General features: G+C 34.3%; 1 protein-coding gene across 1 annotated transcript in view; it reads right to left on the bottom strand.

Moving 5' to 3' along the window:
• Positions 1 to 13,765, bottom strand: part of LOC129219052 (glycosyltransferase 25 family member-like) — a 52,764-nt gene that overhangs the window by 19,093 nt on the left and 19,906 nt on the right. The window contains exons 4-5 of the mRNA XM_054853372.1: positions 3,431 to 3,500; positions 1,429 to 1,636 (exon numbers count right to left, since the gene is read on the bottom strand). Of these exons, the coding sequence (XP_054709347.1) occupies positions 1,429 to 1,636; positions 3,431 to 3,500 (278 nt within the window). The remainder of the gene's footprint in view (positions 1 to 1,428; positions 1,637 to 3,430; positions 3,501 to 13,765) is intronic.

The raw sequence follows: 13,765 nt of genomic DNA, 5'->3' as shown, positions 1-13,765 counted from the left end.
CTGAGCATAATTGTATTGACCAAGAGCAAAAAAACATGCCAGCTGAAGAAATCAAAAATACATTCAGCAGTCTCGAAAAATGATGGAGTAAACAAAAAAGCAATGATGCTTAAAAAATTATTCGATCAATTAATATTAATGATGACTCAGTTTAGTACATACAATTTTGAGCAATTTGAAAATTTTTAAGGCTTTGTTTTCATACAACAAAATTGTGTAACACAATGAAACAATTGATACAACAACAGCAGAAAACAAGGTAAACTGTATATTTGCATGAGGAATTTAGTATGATAAATTAAGTACTGAAGGAAACTCATAGCAACTGATGTTGCACTGTCATTGTCAGACAATGCAACATCAGGGAGTGTTTAAAATTAGTTGTTCTTGATTTTTTTGAACAAAAAAGTAAGTTAAAAAAATGAATTGTTGGCGAAATTTAAGTTATAATAAATTTTCACATGCACAATAAAAAAGTTTCTGTGAACTGAAGTTCACAGAAAGAAGTCTACGTTTCTGTGAACGAATCTTCTATTTTTTGGAAAAAAAATATATTTAATTTTTAACAAAAAGAGAAATTATATGCATTACGAAGATTTCTTTTTTAAATAAAATTTTTATACTTGCTTCCCAACTGACTAATACTTATTTTCCAACTTATATCCTAACAATAAATTAGCCATATTGTTAAAGCTGCTATCCAGGTTATTGGATCAAATGACGTTCCTATTTCAAGAGATATTTCAGAATGCCAAATTCTTCTGAAATAACTGAGAACACAAGAATGGCATATCGTCTTCCAGTGAATCCCTGGACACTGCAGAAAATTCGTTAATGAGCAAGCAGATATTTTGGCAAATAAAGGCGATAACACGGCAGATAAACACGGACAACTTTTATCACTCTACAAAACGTAACATAAAATATCACTTCAGATTGAAATGGAAAACAGAACTTAGTCTCTGTTGTCCCTCAACGAGTTGGAAAGACATCCTTGAACAAAAAATTAAATGGAAAACTTCATGAAAAGGCTATTGTGAAGTTCAGACGTGCAGTTGGACACAACTGTCTGGAGTGTCACTTAAATCACATTGGCCATTATCACCATTAAGACAGCACATTTTGCCAACTCTGTCAGAAAAACAAAATAAATGACAGACAACATCACAAGAAGTGCTTGGCACTGAGTGGTGGGTCCGAAGTTCAGAGTGCCTGGAGCCTGTTATAGAGACATTGACTTTTCTTCTCATTTTTTCTTTTGTAATGAGATGTTTGTCTTTTTCTCTTGCCATTTGAAATTTAAAAATAAAAATGACTGGTTTTTTTTTTTTGCAATTCTGCTTTAAAATTGAAAATTACATCTTGCTAAGAAACAAGAAAACAATTTTATTATGTTGAAACAATAAATAAAGAAATAATGTTACATACCAGATGTCCTGGCTGAATACGAAAATAAAATAATATCATCAATTGGACCTGAATATCCCACTAACTTATTAAAATCAAAGGTTAAATTCAGGGACTCCTTGCGTCTTAGATCAATTAATACTGCTGAGTGCACCATTGGAACATCAAAGATCCCTATTTTTTCCCTTTCTAATATTGGCAAATAATCATCAGTCCGTTTGTAATAACCCTAAAATACAAGAAAATCACTCATTAAAAATACATTGCAAATGACACACTACATTAATATATTACAACTACATTCATTTATTCCTATATTTTTAAGCATTTTCATATAGAAGTCAAGATATAGCTGGTAATACAGTTTAAAACACAAAATAAATTATCAATTGCATTTCATTATTCACAAGTAAAAGTTTTAACATTAATACTTATTTGTGCTCAAAAGATGGTCATGGAAAACATGAAATCAAATAGATGAGTCATAACAAATAAACAACAATCTTGAAATTTTTTCTCCTCCATATGTTATAGTTGCTTGCTACTTAAGTTGACAATGACCTCACTACGCGCAGAAGAAGAAACAAGTTAATAGATAAAACATCACACTTACTAGCTACATACCCAACCTACTTTGTGAACAAGACGAGATCAGCACCTGTCTATGAGCTGCTATTGGTTGGCACATTTGATTCAATGCATAAAATGTTCCACGCTGCTTTGCTGGTAAATTGAAAATATTTGACGGTTGACGGAAATTATGACAGAAAAAGGTTACGTATGCCTGAGTTCAACTAAATAATCTAATTTCTAAAGTGAAGAGCGAAATTTTACCCGAATATCGGACAAGGTCTTAGGAACTATTTCCTTTGCTTGGCTTCAGCTTATTTCTCCATTGTCAAGTAAGCTTGCATTCGAGTCCAGTTGTTTATCTCCATCTTATAAAAGGAAACATAGTTTTTAACCCCTTGTCTGTGCCATCCGAACCTAATTCGGGCAAATGAAAAATTAACGCTTCTATTTTGTGAAGCCTGTGCTGAGTTTGTTTTGACTTTAGGATATTTAATTCATTCTTTTCCTAACAGATGTAAAGAATGGTCCTAGTTTTTCACCCACTACGACTTAAGTGAGCAATATGGGCTTGTGCATAGTACTGTGTTTTGGGACATACCATACTGTAGAAGATTTGTAAACTTTATATATTGAAGATTATCTTATTGTGTTTTTACATTATATTATACTTGTTATATTATATTGAGCTTAAAAACTTTGTTTCATTTGCTCTAATTGAATAAGATGTGCATGAAATACATTACTTTCTATGTTATGTAAAACTTATAAATACAGTAAAACACCTGTAAACCTTATGTATTGAAAATCATATTGCTGTGTTTTTACATTATATTTTACTAGTTATATTCTATTTTAACTTAAATATTTTGCTTAATTAGCTCTAATTTAATAAGAAACATAAGGAATCTGTTACTTTTTTATGTGTATGTATTGTAAATATAATAGTTAGAGCATTTAAAATTGTATTTTTGTAATGAAATACCATTTTATAACTTTTATAATAATATTAGGAAAAAAAATTAATCAGCCAAAAAAAAAATCCCCATGTTTGGTCCATTTTTCTGAAATATGTGTCACAGTTAAATGGTTAAACAACAATCAGTTAAATATTTTGTGGAAAAAAAAAAGAAAAAAATGATATCAGAGTTTTAAAAAAATAATAAAATAACAGAAGGAGTTTTTTTCAAAGAGGAAAATAAAAATGAATATACTAAGAACCCTAAACATTGGAGTTATTATTTTCCAATATTCCGACAGAAATAAATTAAAATATAACTCATAATTCGATTATATACTATATTTATCTTATTTTTAATACAAATGGATTTTTAAAAATAACCTTTTAATTATAAATAAGACACTAATTTCACTTAAAATTTAACTGCTAAAATACAGACTCAATTATTTAAAACAAATTTTCTTTTGAAAAAGTATTTTAAATCAATATTACCTGTTCCGTCATCCCACACCAGAAATTAGAGTAGGCACTCAAAGTTTCCAACATAGGCGAAATTATTGTTCTAAAAAAATTTTACAAAAAGAAATGCTTGAAAAATTATGTCATTTTACAAAGTTAGTACATTTGTAATTACTTTTCAAAACTATTATGCTAAATTTTATGAATTAATAAAATTATGTAGCACAAAGCACATTAATTAAAATAAGCGTTCATAGCCAGAAAATTTGAGATACAGATGAAGTAATTTTTCTGCACAATCATTTGAGGTCAACATCGATTACTGAGGCTTGCATATTTGGGATATCATAAACATAAGTAGGTTATATTGAAGCTTCATTTGTCCCAGATTTATTTGTTATTTCTCAATTTTGTCAGCTTGTTTAACAACAGTAAACAACATTTTCTTTCTTTTTATTTCCTCTGGACACAATACATGTTAAGCCTAACTTATGAACACTTTATCCCATCTTATGTAAGTTGTTCTTAAATATTATATAAAATTAATCTAGCTTAGCAGTTGACGCAGACGTGCAGGGCCGCCGAGAGCTCAACTGGGCCCCGGGGTAAAAATACTGACTTACAGGCCCCCTCCAACCCCCCAAAAAAAATCCTGTTGACTACCCTCACCCTTATTTACATTTCAGTAATCTTAATTGCGCCTTCTGTAGAGCTACATCTGCCTCATAGTAATCCTAAACATCATACCATGAGTTGGTGGACAACAGAAAAACAGAATCGTATTTGGTAGTTTTTCTTCGTAAAAAATATTAAAAAAACTGGTTAAATATAAAGAAAAAAAGCTAATCATTATAATGTTGAACAAACATTTTGACACTTTCAAAATTCTTGAATCCACTAAATATTTTTTCAAACTTATATATAACAAGAGAGAGAGTCGAGATTTTTGCTTGAAAGGGGGGGGGGGGAGGGATTGTCATTTCTAGCATCGCACAATCAAATTTAGAGAATTGCGTTAAGTGGGGAAAGAGAAATAAGCATATGGACCTACAGTTATAAGTGTAACATTCGCGAAGGTCCTTTTCCCCCAAAAAATGTTCGTAACTATAGTTCGAAAATTGCAGTTTACACAAACACTGGTAATGTAAGAAGGAGGAGAGGTTCAGGGACTTTTATGTAGTGTTAAAGCTCGTAGACTCTGCCTTTGAAATTTCTTGAAATTTAAGTTCTAAAAATAAAGTTTTAGATGATTTTTAAAGAGAGGGGGGGGGGGAAGAGAGAGACAAGGAACGGGAATGCTCCCTAATTTTTCAGAAATGGAAATGAAATATCCTAAAAATGCTCAGTTGTACGAGGGTGTGTTTTTAATTTTTCGGAATGGCGAGGATGGGAATAAGTGGTTGGGATATTTTTAGCCGTCAGGCGTTCTGTGACTCTTCATTAGCATAAATAACCAAATTTTATCTTAACTGCATCATTAGACTTTGAACAATGACCAATCAAGAAACTCAATCGGGAAGAAAACTGAAAACATGAAGACCTCTGTAGAGAGGATATAGATTGTGTATTGGCTCACATTGTTAACGGGGATGAAACTTGGGTTTTTCCTTATAAACCTGAGTCTAAGAAAGACTCCATACAGTGGCATAAAAAAAGGGACAGCACCGCCCAAGAAGTTAAAGGTGACACAATCAGCTGGAAACTACATGGTGGCGATCTTTTGGAATTCAGAAGGAGTATTATTGATCGATTATAAAGATAAAGGTGTCTGTATAACGGGAGAATATTATGCTTCAATATTAGAACAGTTTTAAGAAGCAGTTGAAGAAAAAGAAGAGGAAAAATTGACCAAAGTTGTGATGCTCCTGCATGACAACGCTTCAGTTCACAAGAGTCATCTTGCATTGGCTGCCCTGCACAAAGTAGGCTTTGATATTAAGAATCATCCATCCAATAGTCCAGTTCTGGTCCCAAGTGAATACTACCTCTTCCTCAAAATGAAAAAAAAAAAACTTGTGAGAAGAAATTTACAGGGGATGAGGAACAGGGCCGATCCTAGGGTGTCGGCCGCCCGTGTGCAAAGACCTAATGTGCCGCCCCTCACGAGTAATTTGCATATTTTGACTAATCTTTAACGTCTATATAAATCTTTATGTAAATTTTTGTGCCACGTTTGAAATTAAAAAGGAAGGGGGACAGAAGAATTATCTTATAAAAAGAAAGAAATTTTTTATAGTAAGAACTTCTTTAGGTACAATTCATATCTTTGAAGAAAGTAATAGATACCAATATTTACTAGTCATAAAAACGCATTTTATAGTCTTTCTTCGGTGACATCAGAGAAGGGACGGAGGAAGGGGAAGCGTAGGGGGAGGTGTTAGGGGTTCAGGGGAGGAGGATTGTTCCAAGAAAATTATCGAAATTGGCGTATGAAAAATATTTTTAGTTAATCTTTAGTTGTGTTTGGTTGCAAGGACAAAAGAGTCAAGTATATTCAAGGAGCATGGAGAAACTTTCGAAATTGACGCCAAATATCGCAATTTTAGGAACTTTTTTCGAGACTTTAGGTGAAAGTAATGTCGCAGTTCTTTCCTAAAATAATTTCAAAATTGAAATCAATTTGGAGCTATTTTTTAAGACCGTAGCTTAGGAAGTATCGGCGTTCTTCCCGAAAACACTCCGAAACTGAAATTTTAATCCCGCAATTTTGGGTTACCTTTGTTGACGTTGCAAGAGGGAGGGAGATTCAATCGTCTCACATCGAAAGATTTCGAAATATAATTTTAAAACGCAAATTTAAGCCGTCTTTGGGGACGGTAGGGGATCTGGCGGCCATCCTCCAGTAATTTATCGGCACTATTTTTCCAAAAACCCGTTTTTGGCTAGATTTGAAAACAATAGGGGAAACGTGAAAATATTCCGAACCAAAATATTTTTCGGAACTGAAATCCATTATAGGCTATTTTTGGGAAGGAAGGATTTTGGAGCTCTTAAGCGGATATTTCTAAAATCGCAATTTTACATTATCTTTGGTGACGTTAACAAAACTGGGAAGCTTCTACGGATCTTTCGGATATTTTTCAACATTAATATCTGAAAAATATAACTATAGACTTTTGTCCACCTCACGTCGAGGATTGATGGATATGCCCTAGCGCCGTAAAAAGTTACATAAGCCTGGCAGTTCTCCTCCGGAATTCTTTAGAAATATAAGTCCCAAAATCGTAATTTAAGCATTGTTTGATAACGATGGGACTAAGAGCGGAGGAGGTTCAGTGTGCCCTTACAAACTGTGTTTTTGAAACTAAAGTGAATTTCAGGCTAGTTTAGGCAGGAAGCTATGACTCCACGGAACCGTCTAAAAACTAAATTTTCAGATATAGTGATTGCGTTGAAGAAAAGGGGGATCCGGGGTCTTTCCCCAAAAGTTCTTGAAACTGATGTTTCAAAAACGCAATTTTAGTTTGTTTTTCAATACGTTAAGTGAGAGGGGGTAGAATTAGGGGCTTCTTTAAAGACGCTAATTGGGACTGTCTTTGGTAGTAATGTTTGCGAATGGATTTCGGGGTCCTCCACTGCAAAAATTTCGAAAAATGTCAAAGCAATTTTATGTAATGTTTGATGATAGGAAGGGCTGTCGTCTGAAAACACGTTTTAAATTTTGGAACCAACATTTTTAGGCTATGTTTGGTTGAGTTAAGGTAGAAGAGGTGAATCACAGACTTAATTGGGTCCTTAAGATCATAGGTTCAACCAGCGAAATTTTCCGAAAGTAAAGTCCTAGAAACGCAATTTTAAGCCTTCTTTAGTTTCGTCAAGGAGGTCATGGCATCCTTTTGGATCTTCGTTTTGGAGTCACATTTAAATTTGCTTCCCGGGTCAAGGGCCCTGTCCTCCTACCTGATCTGAAACTGGGCAGTTCATTCAAGATTTTAATTTAGAAAAATTGTCGTAAAGGGGGGAAAAGTACAACATTTTAGTTCGTCATTCATATATGTTACTCTCAAGGGAGTCGTAATTTTCCGCTTTCTCTCCAAGCATCCACGATTGTTAAACACAGAGTTTGTTACATTTTGTTGTTTGAAATGCTTGCAAGAGTATCTAATCAGTATAGCTTTTTTTTAATAAATAAAATGTGTCCTCATTGTTTAGGTCTATAGCGTGGGGGGGGGGGGGGGGGGTAGACATTAGTGGCCGCCAACGGTGCTCCTTTTAGACGGCACCATTTCATGCATTAGAAGGGGGACTTTCCCCTCCCCTGTATCCATGCCTAATTACCAGCTCTGTCACAGACTTAGCAACCAAATGAAGCATGTGTGTTAAGAGTAGATATTAATGGACAATAAACCAACACAATGTTCCCTAACATTCTATTTTTTTTTAACTTTGTATGCTACGAAGAAAGACACATAAGAATGTAGAAATCGACATACTTTGACAATTGAACATTTAAAAATCTGCATATTTATTCTCCTGATTATAAGTTATCTTGTGAGAAATTCTTGAGGAATTTTGCTTGATTATAAGAACTATGTGATGCGGCCTGCGGCCGCCCCTTTCTTTGGCCGCCCTTGTGCGGCGCACACTCTGAACACCTGCTAGGATCGGCCCTGATGAGGAAGTGAAATAAGCATTTTTTCAGCGTATTTTTCTGTGAAATAGTCAATATTTTTTTATGCAGGTATAAACAAATTTATTGATAGATCTGAGAAGTGTTTTTGAGTTGCAAGTGAATAGATTGAAAAAGAAGAATATAATCACATTTGAATTTACTATCCTTGTCCTCTATTCCGGGAACTTAAAAACGACCTCACGTAGATTGTCTTTGTTGAAGTTTTAGAAACAGAAGAGGTTCGGGCAACCTTTCCCAGGAAAAATTTTTAATTTGGGGTTCTAAAAACGCAATTATAAGCCCCCTTTGTAAATGTTAGGGGAAAAGTTTGGATTCAGAGCCTCTCCGCCGGAACTTTTTCGGAATTGAAAATCCAAAAAAAAAAAGTTCTAGACGAGTTTTTATGATGTGGATGAGAGTTGCGGAAACTCTCAAGGATTTTTTTGGAAATTTAAGTCTCAAAAAGAGAATAGTAGATTATCTTTGATAACAAGGAAAAATATTCAGAGAACCTTCACCAGGAATTTTCTTTGAAATTTAAGTACTAAAAACGAAATTTCATACGATCTTTAATTATGTGAAGAAGACAGTAGGCACAACTCTGAAATTGTTTTTTGATCTTAAAATCCTAAAAACCCATTTCTTGGGTTAGATACTCTTGAAGTTAAGATACAGGATAGGCTTCAAGACTCTTCCCGGAACATTCCCAAAATTAGGTCCTAAAAACACAATTGCAGGACATCTTTCAGGATAAGGGCGGGGTTTAGAGAATCACTAACAGAAGTAATTCAAAATTAAAGTTCCAAAAACGAAATTTAAGACGATTTTAGATGATGATAGAGGGATGTAAATCCGGGATTCTTTCGTTGAAATTTGAGGTATGTAAGTCCCTAAATCAAAATGAAATATAATCTTAGAGGAAGATGTGGCATCAGGTACTGTGGTACAAGGGGGGGGGAGGGTGCTGCCCTTTCTCCTGGATTCGCCACTGCACTCAAGTATTGATACTATACTCTAAACTGATGCTCCTCCTCCTAGTCCAGTCATACCATACAAAAAAAGGGTAAAATCGCAAAACACAATGTAGTTCTGATTTTTTAATATGTTATTTGGGTTAGTTAGAGTAGTGTAAATCTAAGTTAGCAGTTTTCAAAAACTTGTGCTCGCTGCGTAATTCGCGAAAAACTGCGAAATTTTTGGACTCTTCTTTTCGTTTTTCCTTTATAACTCCTAAATTATCCAACTTTTGATTTTAAATGTGGATACCCATTTTAAAGCGCATTAAATTTTGAACAATTTAAGCTCAAGTGGCGTTCTGTGCGACCAATAGTTTAGGAGATATCGTACTTCAAAAATTGGCCCTTTCTGGCGTAAAATAAAAAAATTACGCTTCGATCACATTTCACGCCAAATATGAACATGAATTCCCACTCTAATTGAAAAAAACTGGACATACTGTTACAATACATTTAATTGGCTTTCACTTTAAGCTAAAAACGAAGTCTGTAGATTCAGTAGTACTTTAACAATTGCAAAACAGACAAATAATTGGAAAATTCGATTTTTGATGAAATTTGACAAAACACTTTTCAAGACAATATGGACGTACTAAAAAAAAGAGGCAAAGAATGATGTAATAAGACTCTAATCTGTGTTTATATAAGTTTTGTGTGCTGGCATAACAGAGCAGTTATAAAAATATGAAATAGGCCAGTAGTTGACAGTCCTATGCAGATAAAGCAAACATTCCTTCCCCTACGTATCTATGCCTTTAACATTGATGCATTTGCGGCCGGATTTCATTTTTTGACTGGAAAGTTACCTACCAAGTTTTATTTTGAATAGAGTATAATTTTAGTATCAGACAAATTTGTAATGTGTTTCAATTATCCAAAGACGGACGAGCAGAGAAACAAAGAATAAAAATGAAAGTTCACTCATTCTTTTTGCAAAAGCAAATGAAACTGTCCAGGTTCATCATATCAAATGAAAAGCTTCAGCTGGAAACCTAGAATGTAAAATGTACCCCCTGTACATTTTAAGCGCAATATTATGGAATGTTTACACTTATTGAAAAATCATTTAAGCAGAAAGTATGGAAAATAGGGATGCATCTAGAAACATTAACCAAAATGCTTTAAATTTTTCACTTAGCAGGTCTTGATTGCTACACAAAAAATGCTCGCCTTTATTTACACGAGATGTGAAAAATGGAATGAATTCAAAGGATTTTTATGTAGGGAAGACTGGGGCATGATGACTATGTTAACAATTTTTGTTGTTTATTAATTTATTTTTAAGGATAGTAAAATTAATTTCACATGAACTTTTAGAGTAGTCCTTTGTGGTACTAAATATATTACCATTTAATTTTTCAAATAAAAATAAAGAAGGATATTTTTATTTTTTCATGACCTTAACAAATCGTCATCTTGCCCCAGTACTGGAGCAAGATGACTTTGACCTAGGGGCAAGATGACAGCGTTGAAAAAGGTTGAACACTTTTTATTTTTTGAATGTGTTTCCTAGTTTTTAAAATGATAACTGTGTTTTCACATTTTACAAAGTTTCAAATTAAGCCTAATGTTGAAGTGTTAAGTTGTGCAGCTAACAATAGACACAAATAAAAATGCCATTTTCATAACTGGAACATGCCTCATGCTCTTGACTTTTACAGCACTGGGTCCATTCTTCTGTTGGAGGGTCACAATATTCCTCTTTACAAGCGGAGCATCTTATAACACCATCTTTGAAGTTGATGCAACTGAATTGCATGGCATGAATTGAATAGACTTGGACCCAAAGGAACTTAGTTTGAGTTCTTTTTTGCTCCCTCTTTTTACCTTCACGAGCTTATTTTCCCTGTTTTTTTACATAATCCTTTTTTCCTTCCGCTTTGCTCCTTGTTCTGACATTTCTTTGATGGGTGTGCTTGTAAGAATGTTTGAGCTCAGTTTTCTGCTTTTCCTTTTTGTTTTCTCACATTGTGTTGCATTAGGCTATGCATTTAAATCAGAAACACTAACAGGCTTCTTCGGTGCATCGGAATCAGCATTTGCTATAACTTCTGCTTCGTCTGGAGAGTTTATATGTTGGTTTCCTACTCCAAGGTCTGAAGATTAGCATTATTATTCTCAGTTTAATCGGCAACAACATCCTAGTCCGCTAAAAACAAGGGAATTATTAGTCTATCTCTCATTCTTTAAACCCTTTATCGGCATTTCCAACTGCAGCTGCTTTGAAGTAAGTGGTGCTCAAAAGCTTACTAATATTTTTGTCTGTGATAGTTTTTCTCAGATGAATGACCATTAAGTTGTCACATACTTGGCTATAGTAGGTTTTTAATGGGCAGAAAAATGACGCATCAGGAGCTAGAGGCGATGCTATGTGTGGGGTGGCAACCCAACCATGATAATGTTTTTTCACTGCAATATAAGACAGCCTGCAAAGTTATGTGAGATTTATGATTGTCAATTACCAACAGAGCAGGAGATTCTTTGCTTGATTTAATTCAATCAACTAATCATTTGGTCAATTAGTTTATAAATAGCCTCTGGTCACTGGCTTTCGAACAACACCTCCTTTGATTCAATGCATCCTTTAACCCCAGAGGGCATTTATAAGCACAAGGTCGTGGTGAACAAACAAATAAGCGTTTACAGGATTTAATGAAATGGACAACATAGCTAGTTTAATAAATTTCGAAACACGGGACGAGATGACAAGCTCGTCATCTCGCCCTGCGTTTCGGTCTGTCATCTTGCCACAAACTGCCTGTTTGAACGGATTATTTTCCATTACCATAAGAGAAGGCGATTAATTGACATTTATTCATGGTAATAGGTAGTATTTAAACTAAGTTACTCATAAATACTAAAGAGACACGATATAACTTAACTATATTTGTAGCAGAGCTTATTTACAAATGCATAAAAGTTAGGCCGTGGCAATGGTAAACAATCAGAACTTCAGAACTAACACAAATATGGCAATTTCAGCGTCTCTATACTATTGCTGAACCAACAGCAGATAGAAGAACCAGTAGTATGCAATAGATGCTGTTAACTAGGGGAAAACGGAAAAAATAAGGCATTCGTCATCTTGCCCCGGTTTTCCCTACACTAAAAGAAACTTCATGGTTTTACAAATCAATAAATTTTTGCCTAGTTTGTGAGCACACTTGAACAGGTTTTAATGAAACTAAAGGAGATCCTAAAAGAACTAATCCCTAGTGTAACATATTAAACAGTTCAGCTGTGTGTTTTTTTGGTGAATTTAATGAATTATGTTCATGCTTAACTTTATTGGAGAACTGGAATGACTCTGAGATGCTTTTACTGTCTTCGGATACATCAGAACGACTGCGCGCTAGCGCAATATGATTTATTTGACTTCTCAACATCAGAGTGCTCCTTAAGAAACGCTTTTCCAAATCATGTAATAAACGACACCTCAATGACGAGTTGCTCTCTAGGTTGGGACTTGAGGACATTGGAGAAAAAAAACCACTAGAGAAACTGATTCAAACATTAACCGAACCGCCATCAAAAAAAAGGACATCTCAACAGATCGTGATCAATGATGAAGAGGATGTGGATCTGCTTTTTTTTTGCCGTTTTTGTCTCAAACATTCAAAATATTTCTTTGCAGAAAAGTGCCAAATTCCAGTTAATTTGTATTCAGCTTTATTAAAATTTTGTTTTTTAACAGAGGAAAAATGGAATACCTCTTAGATTTGTACTTTTTCTTCGCGCAGTTAGTGAATGTGATACCAAATCTTCCCATGTCTGGGTAAGAAAAACAAAACTGTGCAGTGTTTTTCAAATGAACTGATATAAGGTTGACCAGGCCATCATAGCTTTCCTTCCTGAAGTGAGTCCTGAAGCTTCAGTCAAAGTTGTAGAGATGAAGCTAGTTGCTCTGTATGGAAATGAGGCATCCGCCCAATATTCTGTGACAGTATTCAGTTCCACCTGTTCCTCAAAGAAGCATGTAATGCAACTGTGAACCTTCTTTGCTAGTCTTCAACCAAAAGAGTAGCTTCATTCCATTCGTATTGCAAGTACCGACAAGTAAACAAATGGTAGGCAGAGGAGAAGGATGCCTCAGAGCGGAGTTGGTCGAAGACCAACATAAATTTTGAGATTGGTTTATCACAAATTATTACATTAAACGATCCAGCCTCACCCATCCTTTTCAGATTTCTCTCATTTTACTGCAAGAAGAAATATATGGGAGTATGCTGTTGTTGCAGAACTGATCTTAGCTGCTCAGCTTTGTGCATTCTGCCATTTAAAAAGACTGACCACAACAACTTTGCCATTCTAATTGACAAAAATTAAAAAAAGAAATACAATAAAATGAAAATAAAATCAACCTACCTTATTTTTTCAGTTCGGGAGTATGATCGTATTCATCAAATACACCATAAAAACCAAGACATTAAGTGTAATTAATTTTTAAGATAAAACGAACATGTAAATACAGTTTCAACCTTTTGAAATCATTCTGTTTTTTTTTTCTCTTGTACATATCTCTCTTGTGTTTTGCACTGAAAGACTTTCGTTCAAAAATATTATTTATTCAAAATCAAACTTGGTAGATAACTTTCCAGTCAAAAAATGAAATACGGCCAAAAATTCATCAATGTTAAAGGCATAGATACGTAGGGAAGGAATGTTTGCATTACTTGCATAGGGCTGTTAATCATTAACCTATATTTAAGTTTTCTATAACCGGCATGTTTTGTCAGCACA

This window comes from Uloborus diversus, chromosome 3, assembly GCF_026930045.1.
Source record: "Uloborus diversus isolate 005 chromosome 3, Udiv.v.3.1, whole genome shotgun sequence".
Taxonomy (NCBI): domain Eukaryota; kingdom Metazoa; phylum Arthropoda; class Arachnida; order Araneae; family Uloboridae; genus Uloborus; species Uloborus diversus.
The sequence above is the reverse complement of the archived record's forward strand: the minus strand, read 5'-3'. Positions and strand labels throughout refer to the sequence as shown.